Source organism: Melanotaenia boesemani, chromosome 5, assembly GCF_017639745.1.
Source record: "Melanotaenia boesemani isolate fMelBoe1 chromosome 5, fMelBoe1.pri, whole genome shotgun sequence".
NCBI classification, from domain to species: domain Eukaryota; kingdom Metazoa; phylum Chordata; class Actinopteri; order Atheriniformes; family Melanotaeniidae; genus Melanotaenia; species Melanotaenia boesemani.
Window position 1 is genome coordinate 20,630,133 of NC_055686.1, and position 14,677 is coordinate 20,644,809.

A 14,677-nucleotide genomic window follows, 5' to 3' on the forward strand; every position below is an offset into this window, starting at 1 on the left:
ATACAGTCTGGAGATGAATGGAACCTTGTGATGCTATTCAAATGTGTTTACATGTGGGTGGTGGTGGTGTATGACTACTGTATGCCAACAGGTTATTTCTTTCAGATGCATCTCTGGCTTGGTTGAGTAACAAGCCACCAAACCTGCACGGATATTTTTAGGTAAATTTTAGTATCATTAATATACTTAGTACATTGCATTCTTCTTTTGTTTTCTAATAGAGTTTCCATCTTTTTCTGACAGACTTGCACTGTTCAGAACAAAAACACTACTATGGGAAAGTTATTCCAGTATAATGTCGGTATCCTAATATGTTGGGGTGAGTGTCAATCGTGCTTATTTTACTCAACTAGAATAAGCAGCTAGTTAGAACTTATAATGATGTTTGTATAATCTTGTATTTGAAACAGCTAATTTATTGGTTACTGATCTAAATTTGTGAATTATTTTATTTCCAATGTATTAAATCTATACAGAAGGATCAGGATGACAGACTGAGCTAATGTAACAATTTAAATTTCTTTTCTTATTCTGAAGTAAATCCAGTATATTCCTATGTATTTTTTGAGGTGCCATATATATTTTACCTTTAGTTCTTTAGCAATTGTTCAAAATAGGACTGCAAATCCAGAAAAGACCATTTCACTTGTTAATACTGTGGAAACTGTTTTTAAACCCCTCTGTTTGCTGTTAACACAAAAACCTTAATGTGAACACTTAGATTTTCTTTTGTTTGTCTTCAGCTCTGGTGCTGATGGACATAGCAGCAGAGCGAGAGTACTTTATCCCAGATGGAAATCTCACCTGGGATGGTGCCAGAAACCACTGCCAGGTGTGAACTGCAACTCCATATTTATTTAGAAACAGACGGAACCATGAGGGTGCAATGGGTAACAAAATAAAATGTGGAGCTTTAGACAAAACTTTTCCATCATCTGTGCCTGTTTGTGTTAAACAATACTAGAGTTATCACTTGGCTTGGGTTGCACAATCTGCCCTTTAGGATCCTAAAACCTCACTAACTGTTCTGGTTGATTAAATTTATCACACTCTTGGATCATTAGAGCAGTGGTTCTCAAACTGGGGGTCACAAGTTAATTTTAGGGGGTCGCCAGATAATTGTAAAAAATATATAGCCTACAGTTATCAAATAATTTTTACCAGGGCTGTCAAAATTAAACCATTTATGAAGAGATAAATCTGTTAAATAAGCACCTTTTTTTTTTTTTTAACACATTAACGCATAAAGTTAGTACACATGCCATATTAAAAATCTGAACTTGACATTATTGCAACAAAACAAGCTGATTTGGGGCCTTGTCATCGTGGTAAACCACAAAAAACACACTTTATCCTTCTTATTTATAAAGATTTTGACAGTTTTCCAGCATTACATTTAGATGGATGTTTCAGAATCACCCATTTAATACATCACACAGTCACTTAAGTTGTGTAGGGGTGGACGTCACGAACACCAACGCGGGTTGTAGCTCAAAAGTTTGATAACCACGGCATTAGAGGTCAAAATTACCCTCTCTTAAATAGAAATTTATATTTACCACTTACTTGCTCAAAACACTTACACTTCATTCTTAAGAAAATGACTAAAATGTAATTACTCAACATTTATTTTCCATGAAATGCATGTTAGAGAGCACCCCCCACCCATTGGTCTTAAATCTTTCTTTTAATTAAAAAAAATGGTACAAACATTTATTTTAAATTTTAAATAAAATCCCCATTCCCCTAACTTGCATTATTTGGAAAATGACTTATTTTATGTGTATGTTGTTGATTAAAAACTGACATAATGTAGCTGGAATTAAAAGGTTATAATAATTTGAATTATTTTCATATTTTTGATGGAGTGAAGTTCACTGAGCGACTTGAGCAAAAAAAAAAAAAAAGACGGAAAAGAATATTACTCTAATATTTTTATAGCAGTTGTTTGAAGAGGACGTTTTTTTTTTTTTGTCCTCTAAAGACCTGAAAAGGTAGTAAATGTGTCCACCATGTTCTGTTGACCTTCAAGAAAATTTAAAATTTTAAAGTTTTTTTAAGAGAAACATATTCTTACAAAGAAATGAGCCCTTACGGGGTAACAAAACTTGCCTGGGAAAAATTACTTGAAAGGACAAAAAAAGTCCATAATTACCTACAAGGGTTATTCTTGTTTGTACATACGAACATCCATCCATACTTTAATTTAACCACTTAGTCCAATTAAGGGTCGGAAGGAAGCCGGAGCCTATCCCAGCAATTAGCAGGCGGGAGGCAGGGTACGCCCTGGACAGGTCGCCAGCCCATCACAGAAGCACTGAAAAGAGAAATTGTTGCTGTATAAAGCCAGCGTATTTCCTGGCTGGGGATGATGATCTGTGTATCTGATGTTGGTATCACGCTTGATTTTATCACACATCTTAAGTATTGCTGAAAAGTCGGGAGATCATCAAAGTCATGAGCGTTTATCCTTATGTTTGCCATTTAATATGTCAGCACATGGGAGCCAAGTCAGCGCTTGATAAGGACTCTATAGAGCCATTTGTATCCTGCATCATTTGCATAAAAATCTGAAAGGTGACAATATTTGCATGTAATTATTTCTGTTATGAAAGCACTCACAGTGGTCTTTGTTGTCCGCTCAGATCTGCTTCAAAGAGCTGGTGACTCTGACCCCAGACAACAGCCAGCTCATCACTCAGAGGCTCAACTCTGAGCACTGGATTGGCCTTCGAAAGAACTTGAACTCATCCGACAACTCCAGTATGTCCTGGGCCCATTGGGCCAATGGGGATCCCCTTTTCTTCCAGAACTGGTACCCTGGTTGGCCAGTGTTTAAATCTCCCCCTCCAAAGATAGATTGCTGCAGCTGCTCATGCACATGTCCAATAAATACACCTACAGAGACGATGAGCATCACCCCAGTCACAGAAAACACAACAGACTTTTACCTTTCTAATGAAAGTGCGTCCAGTCTCTGGGATTCCTTCACCAGTGGTTACACCACATCTGGATTGCCTTTGAAGATGGAATCAGAATGCGAGCGATCTCCGATGCCGGTTGTCCTGGAAACCAATAAAAGTGAAAGTTATATTGAAGACTCCTGTGTGGCCATGCTCAGCTTTGGACCTTGGGTTGAAAAGAGCTGCTTGGAGCTTCTGCCTTACATTTGCTTTGAAGGTAGCTGCTGTGCTATGTGACATGTCTGGCTATGAAATAAAAATGAAGATTTCTATCCAGAGAAAAGATTATATTAACCTCTTCTTGCATCTTTGCCAATTTACAGTCTTCATTTTCTTTGCAAACAGATCGCTTTCTTGGCCAAGTCAATGTGACTAATGTGACATTGACCACAGCCACTCTGGCATGGCTGCCCGGGCCTGGTGACATCACCTATTACCGTGTGGAGATCCAAGGTGATGTGGAGCGGAAGTACAATCTGAGCTCTTTGATTCATGATGTTGTTAACCTGACCTCAGGTGGATTCTATAAAGTCCAGGTATTTCCTGTAAAGTGTAAGCGAGACCTCAACCCACAGAACTCAACTTTCTACACCGGTAAGTTGCATCGAGTTAAAGTAGTTTATAGACTTTTATGAAGTTATTAATTAATTCTGTACCAATATAAACCAAACTTAACCAAATCTGCAACAGTATTGTGATTGTTGGTTTATTATTATATAAGATTTTCATTGTTAGAGTAGTAAAAACAGACTGGAGTCTAGATATCATTGATTGGTGTTAATATCTAAGGCTGGTACTGGCATTCGATTCCCCATCTCTAGACACCATGTATGTATATGTGTGTACATTGTGAAAGTTTAATATTCATGTGAGTGTTTATTGGTTGCATAGGTTGAAGTGCTTCTTTGAGTAGCTGGAAAACCACCACTTTCATTCATAAATACACTGCCACATTACAACTTGCATAACACCTGTTATTTAAAAGGGTAACATGGTGAGCGCTTGTAACTGAATACTTCTTTTTTCAGTGCCCAACAAAGTCACAGATCTTAACGTCATCCACGTGACAAATACTTCTGTAACTCTGAGCTGGAATAAACCAGAAGGGAAAATGAATTTCTATCTTGTTAAATATGATGGTAAAGAGATTAAACTGGAGACGCAGTTGGATGTGAATACAACCATAAATGGTTTAATACCTGGGGGCCTTTACACATTCACCGTCCAGACTAGAGTCCAAGATGAGTCCAGGCGGAGTGAAGAATCAAACATCACAACAAATACCAGTGAGTTTATATCACACATCTATGGGTTTTAATGCTGTCAATACTAGTGAGTGCACAAAAAACCTTGCAAAGGAGGAAGAGTTTTACACTTCAAATTCAGTCTTACATGATATAAAATTCAAATAAGCAAAGGCAAATTAGAGCCAGACCTGGACAGTGACACCTGTCAAGTTTTTCTTGGACAGTACTGCTTTGTTTCATGCTTATCTGTTTGTTCTCACTTACAGAGCCTGGCAAAGTGTCCAGTCTGAAAGTATCACTCTATACCAATAGATCAGCACTGCTTACCTGGACTGCACCTGAGGGAAACTTCACAGGCTTCAGGGTGAAAGTCACGAATGCAAATCTTAAGTATGTACTTGTATGTTTTAAATTATGTAATTTTATGTAACTAGTAAAGACAATTTATTATATTGTTTTAATGATCACATCAAAGTGAATGGCCACCTGTTTGAAGATGCTCTGATCTAAAGCTCCTTTCACTGCATGTTGTGGGCTCACAATGGCTTCCTCACACTGATGTTTTAATCAGTTGCAAACCTAACTGTTTTATTTATAAGGAAATACTACAGAAAGAACCTCCACCTCTCTATGAAACAGCTCTTGATTGAATAATTCAGTCACAAATGTTTTAGATGTTTAATTCTTATATCATCTACAATTTTGATATGTACCCTCAATTTAAATGTTTGGATCAAGATTCAAAACTAATTTTCAGAGGAAAACTATGACTTCTGTATTTGGGTTGGGTTTCTGCAAGCGGACCAGGTGTCAACCCAGTTCGAGAAGCAGAAATATGAGCTGAGAAGTTTGAGCAGTAAATAAAAACAAATTTTAGATGAAGGGGGAAATAAAACCCCACAACCACTTACATGGTTGTTCAGGTTGATTGCATTAACTCTTGAGATATACAACATATGCGTGTTTTTACCTTTCAATAAATTATACTTTTTAAAAAGAAATTATTAAGAAACAAAGTAAAGGAATTACAGTAAAAGAAAAAAGTTTGAGCCCTTTTTAAACAAAAACTATGTTCATAATGTAATAAAAACCCTTCTCTACTACCATAAAAAGACAATAAAATACAGGTAAGATGAGGAATATCTTGCCCGAGGCTTGACCAGGTAGTGGTCAATAGCGGCTTGTATATCTCAGAATATTAGCATTTGACAGTATGAAGCCAACATTTTGCCTTTCCTGTCCAGTTGTTTAATTTATTTGCTAATCAAATTTATTTTTACCAGCTGCAGCGTTTGGTCTGAATTCAGTGGTCAAACTATGCAAATAAACCCCAACCTTTAACCTCGTTGTTAAAGGGAGGGCAGAACATTTGCAAACGCTTGCATTTCTCTTTGTAGCAGGACGAACAACAGCGAAGTGGGCCAGGATAAACGTGATGTGCTAGAAGAAAATCTGCCAGACGGCAGCAAAATATGTTTTTCTGTGAGAACACTGGTCAATTACACATCATCATCATCCCTGAATTACACAGTACTGGCCTCGGAGGGAGACGAAGAGACCACTGTCATCTACACTGGTAACCCTTTCCAGTTCTTTGACAGTACAATGATAGTTGGTTTCCAGCAACTTTGCCTTGCTTGTTTAATGTCACTAATCTCATTTTTTTAACACTTTTAGCTCCTGGACCAATTTCAAACCTCTTATTGAGCACAGACGAAAAATCTCTTACTGCCAGCTGGAGTCCTCCCAATAGCAATTATTCATCGTTCATTGTTGAGCTCAAGTTGGATAATGTACCAACAGACACAACAAACACAAACGAGACAACAAACACAACGGTGACGTTTTCTGAATTGAAGAATTCAGCCAGTTACACTGTGAAGGTCTCCGCTTCCTTTGAAAATGTTAGAGGCCCGTCAGTAAAAAACTCCACATATACATGTAAGTTATTATTGATAAAAACAGAAAGCAGCGGAAACATAGTATACACACAAAATTACATGTGTATGACTAGCCATAAAAAGAAGCATTTTACTATTGTTTTTATATATGTCAGTTATGAAAACAGGGATAATTTAAATCCTTTAAATGCAAGATAATCTGATAAACAACTGCCTTATTTTGTCTTATTTCTACCCTGTTTTTTTTTTTAGTGCCTTCTCCTCCTACTAACCCCATAGCCATTACCATCACTTCCAACTCCATTACCTTTGGGTGGAATGCCCCCGTCAACTCAGCAACACCCCTTTATCATGTCAAACTAAACTCGACCATCTGGAATTACAACACAAGTTATGACATCAACAGCTCAACTAACTATACATTTACAAACTTAACCTCAGGAACCAAATACCAATTTTCAGTGTCTGTGCTGGCTGGAGGGATGGAAAGTAACCCAGCAACATGTTCTGTGAAAACAGGTGAGAATCTCACAGCTGGCAGATGTTATGATGAAACAACTACTAGAGTAAATACTTAAACCTTAGAATTTTGTTTTCAGATAAGGTTGATTTTCTAAACTCCGAAAGCATTTTCTTAATTACAGTGAGGGCTAAATTAATGTTGGATTTAATTTTCTTGACTATGAGTAAAAAAAAAAAAGAAGTAAAAAAGGGATATTTATTTCAGAGCAGTTACACAGAACACCAAATCACTTGATTCTTTATTTGAGCGTACCTCATTTGTCTCATCAGAGGAGCTCTCTTGCTCTTTACAGTTTGGTGCAGGTCCTTGCAGCATATTTTTATGCTGGGAACTAGACTACAAATGCAAACTAACTGAAGAATTCATAGGAACCAAGTAAATGGAAATATGGAATTTGCCTAGACACACTCAGCCAGAGTTCGGGTGGGCCATTATTTACTTTTAAGCTAAACAAGGACCCCAAATCATTCATTTGGTTTATTCAAAGGCTTTTTAATCAAGAGGCAAGTTGATGAGTACAGCAACAGTGACCCGGCCTCTAGCGGTACATGTAAGTGGGAACGTCTTCAGGGCTGTTGGAAAAGTGTGCAAGGCTGTTATGAAAGCAAAACATGGAAGACAGAACATGATATGCTTACAGGACATGGACTGTATATTTTTCCCTACATGCAAATTATATAAATAAGTGTTGCTCTGTTTTAGGTTCCTGTTTATGTATCTCACAGCTTCTGTTTGTTTTACAGTTGCAAATAAAGTGAATATCACTCTGGCTATGCTGTGCTCTTCAGTACAGCCACTCCTTTGTGGCGATGAAACCTCGATGACAAAAGTACTGGCTAAGGTAGGTCACGCAACGCATGGATTGATTAATTCAGTTTTATATTGCAGTAGATTGGGGCTGTGCAGTAAATTTTCAAATATTTGTGAGTGTGTAATGTTAAAATGAATTTTTGTCTTTTCTTGCAGTTAAAAGAATATTTCACCACCAGACTGGGTGACAGCATTGAGTGGACGCCCCCACAGTGGAAAAATCCTGGCACGTAAGGTGCAACATTTTTTTTTATATTATATTGTTGAAGTACCTTGACATTAAAGTTTTGTTTCTTTGGTTTTTTTGTTCATTTTCATTTTAAAGATCTGTACTGAAGCAAAGAAAAAAAACATTATTTGCTGTTTTATGATGAGTCACAAAAAGTTATTTATGTACATGTTGACTGACCTTTGCTTTTTTCTATACAAAAAAGAGCTGTATGTCTAGTGTGCCTACTATAATTGTTTGGTTTTAATGTTTTAATAATAATAATATTACATTTTATTTAAAATGCCTTTTGAGTCACTCAAGGACACTGTACAATATAGAAGAAACAATAGAATAAAAAACAGTTTTTTTGGCTTTTCCTCTAGTTTTTCCCACACATATTGCCATTTCTTAATACATATGATATTCTTTGGTCACTTTGTGCAAGAGCATGTGCTAAATGTAAAACTGAAACATCTGTGTGAAAATTTTAATAATACTATGAAGCTGAAAGTTGATCTTGTTTTCTCTGACTTTATAAATGACAATAAAATAAAAGTTTGTGCTGTGTTTAATGAACTAATTGTTTCTTGATTCTTTTAAATAAATATTTGTGGAAGGTTCTGTTTAGTGCTGTGAGAATTGTTTTGTGCCACAGAAATACACCAAAAACAGACGAGGAGCATCCAGATGAATTCGTGCCATCCAAACGAACATTCAGAATAGAAGAAGATGGTGGAAAATTGGCAGTTGTGTGGATTTCTATTTTTATTTTGCTGTACAAGCCATATCATGCTCGGTAGCTTCTCCAGCATGAGTGCAGCACTGTAATCTGCCGTTGTTGTAGCTGGTGGCGGGGTTTGCACATGCAGGTTGAGGGAGAGTTGAGGCTATGGCATTTTCAGATTTATTCATTTTGGGATATAATAAAAAAAAGTTTTTTGGTCTCCAAAACAATTGCATGTGATAAAATGTTCCAATCAGAATTTATATCTATCTATATATATATATATATATATATATAAACATAAATAAAAAAACTTTAGCGGATACATATCAAGTTGTCTCCGGCTCACGTCATAGTGGCCTTTTACTTCCTGAGTCTAGCCTCTTATCAAAAACATAATGAAGCACCTTTAAATAAACAAATTAAAAATGAATACATAAATAACATCAAGATAAATGCTGGTTTTTTTTTTCATAAGATTTAAGTTTTGGTTGCATCGACTGGCTGCATCTTAAAGCATCTATGGGCACATGTAACACCTACATGGTGCTATTATTACTAGGCGCACTGTTAACACACTACCAGCTTCCTCTGTAAAATGTCACACATGAAAAGAACCTTTTTCTAGAAAACTGTTGAAATATAAGGAAGGGGTGTAGCAGCCTGTTCAGCTAAAAGCATTAAAAGGAGAAGATGTAGTAAACATGAGCCAAATTACATGCAAGCTTGTTGAAGTAAAGGTATAAATGGCAAGTAGCAGCATGAACCCATCACTGAACTCAGAAGGTGGCAAGAAGGAAAAACCTGCAGGTTAGTTTAAAAAGTGCTTTAAACTGTGCTTTCGAAAGAGGGATTTAAGGAAGGGATGGGAGAAAATGAAAACAAATGACTTCTGATGTTAGATTCTGTTGATATGTCTACTGAGAGGTGTGCCATATATTTGCTGAACTTGTCAGTATTTTGTGTTCAGCTGTAAATACATGTAAGATGTTGCACTAACGAGCAAAGCAGCTGTTCTCCTCGTTTCAAAGTTCCAAGTTCAGTTTTATTTATCTCTGAAAAGATTTAGTTTAATGGCTATCAAAGGTCTGAAGGTGAAATGTTTTGAGCTTCCCCTCACATTTTTATATTTTACAATCAAGGAGACTGATTTTCTTGTTATTCTTCTTAGTGATCTTTAGCAATAGTTCTTGGTAGTTAAATGTTTGAGGAAACATGAGTTAACTGGCAGAGTAATTTCTGAAAGTGACTCCCTGAATAAATAAGAAAAATATAATAAAAAAAAAACTGACACAAGATCTGAAATATGCATCTGGCTCCTCAGTTGATCCATGTTATGGTATTTGTGGAAATGTGGCTGTTGAGAAGCAATTCTTTAGGAGGAGAAAAGACTGAGTTGTGCCAAATGATCCAAGAATTGGACTGAAAATCAGCAGCAACTTGTCTTATATAGTGATGAATCCTTCCTATAGAGGTCAACATCATTACAGCAGTGCGGGATCCTCTTAACAGAGAGCAGACCAAAATGCAGTCGCAATGCAAAGCAGAGCTTTGAAACGTCTTTCAAGAAGCCTGAAGAGGTATTCCGGAAGACGAAGAAAATTAAAACAATTCCTGTTTAGGGAGGGTTCAGGCTGTGTGGGGGAATAAAGGTCATAACAAATAATGACTTTAGAATTATGCAAACTCTGCCTCATATACTTTATTTTCCTATGTTTGCAAATATTTAAATAAATTGCTACCCATGTTTCCCGTGTTTCTGAAACTACACAACACGAGTTTGCGGTGTCAAAACTGGTGATCTAAAATACATACATAACCTCAGCACCTAAATGAGAACCAGAATGTAGCCCACACAAATCAGTTTTGGTAAAACATGTTACCATGTTTGAAAAAGGGATGATGTCAAATTTTAATAATGTGTATTTATTTCTTTAGCTTATCTGAGGTACTTCAATGATAAATTTAACTGTTACAGATAAAGGATCCTGTCAAACCCGACTTCTGAAATCTGGAGTGGTTGCTGTTATAGCAACAATAACAATGGTCACAGGTCTCACGTTGTCCTTAATTTTATTTGGTGAGTAAAAATATATCATTGAAAATGCATATCTTTAAGTAAAATTTGATATATTTTACTCATTTTTGGCATCTTTTAGAGCTCTTCCAAAAATATTGGGGGCACCTTGTAAGCTGTACATGCACTACTCACAAAAAGTAAAAGAAGTATGCAACTTTTTTTCTGAAATTTACAGATAAAGTAAAAAATTCATGTTACACTGACATTAAATCATGAATGCAGGACATTTAAGTCGAATCTTATGATGGTAATTACTTAATCTCAAACTATTTATCGAAACAAACGCTAACAACAGTGGTATATACCACAACATATGTCTCAATAGCTTGTCATGTTCAGTTGTAGAAGCCAATGGTGGCTAGAAGCACTAATGTGTTTCATTTACAGTGTTAAAAACATGCCTGTGTCCCAGTTTCTTTCTCTTAACAATTCAGCTTGTGTTCACAAATGAACTTGTCAGTGATATGGGGAGAAGCTGCAGAAGTGGATCAGACCTTGAAGACATCAGGAGGGGAGATGCTGGAGCAACTACAACAGTGTCAGAATGAGCGCCATGATCTGAACGTGATACTAAAAACTGTGGCTCAAGGTAGAATTTACATTACATCTTATGGTGTAGGCATCTATTAACACACTCAGATCTGTGAGACAGATAGCTGGAAGATTTATTCTACCCAGTGTGTACATCAGTGTCCTTGTGCTCTTATGTGGAGACTCCAGATGCAGTTTGTGTCCTGACCACTGGCTGTGGTGGAGGGGTCACTGCTACTTCTTCTCATTTGAACTAGAAGAAAATCGTAAATGGAAAGAGAGTGCTGAGTTCTGCCAGCAACACAACAGCAGCCTGGCTGTCATCAAAGACTCTGCAGAGATGGTAATTGTGCACACAATCTCTTTTTAGAAAAAGACATGATGAGCTCCAAAGCCCACCTATATCCTATAATAAGTAATTCCAGAGGTTATAGAGCTCAATCAACCAAACATATTATCAATCAGTGCCCAGAAACAGAATTTAATTTAATTTAAGGCTATACTAGAAGTTTTGGGAATCACAGCTTTCAAAAACTTAATTTCTTTTAATTGTACCATTTCTCTAATTGATTTCAAACAAATATTTGGAATTAAATAAAATTTATATTAAGCCAGAGTCTAAAATAAAAAAAGATATATATAGAAAACTCAAAGTATGTCTATACTCACAATAATCAAAAAGAAAACCTGATTCTGTCTCACAATGAAAGTTTTTTTTAATTGCCTGTACTGCAGGATTTTCTTCAAGAAATAATGGAAGAGTCCATCCAGTGTCCTTTCTTGTGGGTGGGACTGACAGACAGCAAACAGGAGGGACGGTGGCTGTGGTGGGACGGGATGGACGTCCAGCACTACATGCCGTAAGACCTGAGAGCAGTTTGAAAAGAAAAACATCTTATGCGAAGTATTCAAGATTATATGACATGAAGGCAACAGAATTGTATTATTTTTCAGTTAGATTATAGATCACAGAACAATGTTCTCAAACACTCGTGTAAAAAAGTGCAAGTACTGTTGTTAAAATAAAAAAGTAATAGAAAAATAATAAAAACTATTATTTAGCTTAATGCGTGTGTGTGTGTGTGTGTGTGTGTGTGTGTGTGTGTGTGTGTGTGTGTGTGTGTGTGTGTGTGTGTGTGTGTGTGAAAATTGGAAGATATATTAATGTATACAGTTTCTGAGACCTACTCCACACACATAGAGTAAAAACTTTGCTCAAAACCGTGTTGAATACAATCTGATAGTCTTCTGCCCCCTAGTGGATACTTTTTACACTACAACAATTCTGACATTACACAATACACATATTATACACATATATGCACATTATTTTTATTTATTTATTTATTTTTACAATTTGTTAAATGGCCAAACAAAGACTTCTGGAAAAACAATACATTTTTTGCACATTATTTCTTGGGTTAGACGTGTGAAAAGTTAAAATCCTGGTGGCTACATATTGGATAGAGAGGAGGAAGATTATTTCAGACAGAGAAAAAGAAGTTGCACTGTTCAGTTAGGTGCCATTAAGTGCTTTCCTATGTTCAGGTTAATATATTTAATATATATTAATATGTAACTTTAAAGCACTGAACTGTTGCTGTTTTAAACAAATTTCCACAACAACTAAAACAAAACAGATTGAGAAAACAAAACAAGACCTAGAACGTTTTAGGTTTTATTTTATTATAACTTTACAGCAAACATACAATATATACACTGACATACATACATTGACACACACACACACATAACGTGGTAAGGTTAAATGTTTAAATATATAAACGTAAATAACATACATACAATTTACAGTCTCCTTAAGTAGATTTATTGTTGTCTGGATTCCTGATGGTTGTTTCCCTGCACATTAACAAGTGTGTTTGTGTGTTTTTAAGGATTACTGTGGAGTGGGATGCTGATCACAGGGACTGTGCAGACCTGAGGGGAGGCAGAAATCTGTTTGCCGCAGACTGTGAAGAGTACGGACCCTGGGCATGTAAAAGAAAGTCCTGATGTGCTGCCAAACATCCATCCATACTTCATATTTACAACATGCTCTTTAAAGACTCACTGATTTAGCATGTTGACTCAAGCTGTAATGCATCATCTAAAGATTCTAAAAATACTTCAAGTGCGTAAAATGTAATTCATCAGACAAAAGGTTTCAAAGTTTCAACACTGTCAAGTTATTCATGTGAAATTTTTATTCTGTACAGGTCTGAAAGTGCAGTATAAAGTGCATGCAAGTATGAAAATGCAGAATAAGTTGCTTCCCTTTCATGTCAGTATGTTCAGATATTTGCTTCAGCTTTAGACATAGAGCTTATTCCCCACATTGCAGATATTAAAAATAGAAACTTTTAAAACTTACTCATCTACAGTTTAGGTTTTAAAGATTTCATAATATTCTCAATTTCTAACATTATTCCAGACATTATGAGGTGCTATCATTGGTACATCCATGAAGTCTATTAACAATACCATTAGCACTTTGATACAGTACAGTCCTCATACAAGAAAACAACAGAGAAATTGAGACTAATATGTAAGTAACATTCAGGTGAATTAAATAAAACATTTATTTTTAAGGGTTGCAGCTCTGAACTCAAGAGTTTTTAGAAAACCTTTTGGCTTCCTGCAATTATTGCTAGCACTCTAATCATTTTAACCTAATTTCCCTTCAGTCAAATTGAATCGAGTGTCCAGTAAGCGTTTGAAATGTCCTTCTTTTTATGTTACTGAGATTTTGTGTGGCTCAATGACAGTCAGGAGTGTGCGGCCATCCATTGGCGCCAGCATGGGGTACAGCTTCCCTGTAAAGGTTCCTGTGAAGGTGTAGATGTGAGATTTGGTCTCTGCGTTGTAGAAGGAGATCTGGCCTTCCTCGTAGTCTAAGTAGACCCCAATACGACGGGGCACAAGGCTGATGGGCAGCTGTGTCTCCGGCTTGCTGCAGGCATAGAAATTATGTGTGCTGCGCCACAGGGTCCAGTAGCGGTGCTTTGGAGTCATGGAGAAGTGTCCATGCCGCTTTGAGTCGGCAGTGGTCACACCAATACGCCAGTAGCCATTGTTGGCTATGTCCACCTCCCAGTAGTGGCGACCACTGTTGTAGCCCTCCCAGCCCAGCACACAGGGCCAGCTGTCAAAGCGCTGGGAGTTGGAAGGCAGGTCGGACTCTGAGATACCCTCCTGGACCTTACGGTGGTCGTCTGAAAGCTGAAGCCAGGGATGGTTTGTCATGGGGTCAAGAATGACATCAGCTGTTAGGGAAAAGAGAAGAAATAGCTTTGTTATGATGGCAATCTTTCGTGGGTTTTGTAATATTAAAAACAGATAAAATGTAGGCTTATATTACCTGCTGCACCGCAAATCCAGCTCCAAACTAGAAAAAAAGAGACACAGAGTTGCAATTGATAAACAATCCAGTAGTTACAACAGATTGGGACTATTGTGCTAAGCCAATAAATAATATTATTTGCTTAAATACATGTTACAAAACTCTTTTAAAGTATTATTTTGACCTCTAATAATTATTCCAAAAATGGCACATGATTGATTACCTGTTGCTTGCATCATCAGATTGCTCCACAGTAGGGATTTCATTACAATCCAGATTTATCTAAATTATGTTCTCTTTTTTCCTCTGTAAACATAAGACTGCTCTTTTTCTTTATGTTTATACCT

At 36.6% G+C, this 14,677-nt stretch overlaps 3 protein-coding genes across 3 annotated transcripts in view; 2 read left to right on the forward strand and 1 right to left on the reverse strand.

Moving 5' to 3' along the window:
* Window positions 1-138: 138 nt before the first annotated feature.
* LOC121639436 (receptor-type tyrosine-protein phosphatase H) lies at window positions 139-8,231 on the forward strand. The gene is made up of 12 exons (XM_041984657.1): window positions 139-161; window positions 244-319; window positions 744-832; window positions 2,646-3,180; window positions 3,309-3,557; window positions 3,992-4,249; window positions 4,477-4,600; window positions 5,608-5,786; window positions 5,888-6,151; window positions 6,364-6,630; window positions 7,378-7,475; window positions 7,601-8,231. Exons 2-12 carry the CDS (start codon window positions 274-276, stop codon window positions 7,676-7,678), a joined length of 2,187 nt encoding a protein of 728 aa, XP_041840591.1. The 5' UTR covers window positions 139-161; window positions 244-273; the 3' UTR covers window positions 7,679-8,231.
* Window positions 8,232-10,888: 2,657 nt separating this feature from the next.
* On the forward strand, window positions 10,889-13,239 carry LOC121639441 (C-type lectin domain family 4 member M-like). The gene is made up of 4 exons (XM_041984666.1): window positions 10,889-11,048; window positions 11,173-11,333; window positions 11,726-11,850; window positions 12,886-13,239. Exons 1-4 carry the CDS (start codon window positions 10,907-10,909, stop codon window positions 13,001-13,003), a joined length of 546 nt encoding a protein of 181 aa, XP_041840600.1. The 5' UTR covers window positions 10,889-10,906; the 3' UTR covers window positions 13,004-13,239.
* Window positions 13,240-13,720: 481 nt separating this feature from the next.
* Window positions 13,721-14,677, reverse strand: part of si:dkey-219e21.2 (nuclear factor 7, brain) — a 3,348-nt gene continuing 2,391 nt past the window's right edge. Inside the window, exons 6-8 of the mRNA XM_041984426.1 lie at window positions 14,676-14,677; window positions 14,349-14,375; window positions 13,721-14,253 (exon numbers count right to left, since the gene is read on the reverse strand). The exon at window positions 14,676-14,677 is cut by the window's right edge and continues 77 nt beyond it. Coding sequence (XP_041840360.1) covers window positions 13,721-14,253; window positions 14,349-14,375; window positions 14,676-14,677 — 562 coding nt within the window. The remainder of the gene's footprint in view (window positions 14,254-14,348; window positions 14,376-14,675) is intronic.

Coding starts and splice junctions, on each gene's coding strand:
- LOC121639436 (XM_041984657.1), top strand. CDS start 274: ATGGGAAAGTTATTCCAGTATAATGTCGGTATCCTAATATGTTGGG. Junction 3,181..3,308: donor GCCTTACATTTGCTTTGAAG/GTAGCTGCTGTG, acceptor CTTTGCAAACAG/ATCGCTTTCTTGGCCAAGTC. Junction 4,250..4,476: donor AAACATCACAACAAATACCA/GTGAGTTTATAT, acceptor TCTCACTTACAG/AGCCTGGCAAAGTGTCCAGT.
- LOC121639441 (XM_041984666.1), top strand. CDS start 10,907: ATGAACTTGTCAGTGATATGGGGAGAAGCTGCAGAAGTGGATCAGACC. Junction 11,049..11,172: donor ACTAAAAACTGTGGCTCAAG/GTAGAATTTACA, acceptor TCTTATGTGGAG/ACTCCAGATGCAGTTTGTGT. Junction 11,851..12,885: donor GACGTCCAGCACTACATGCC/GTAAGACCTGAG, acceptor TGTGTTTTTAAG/GATTACTGTGGAGTGGGATG.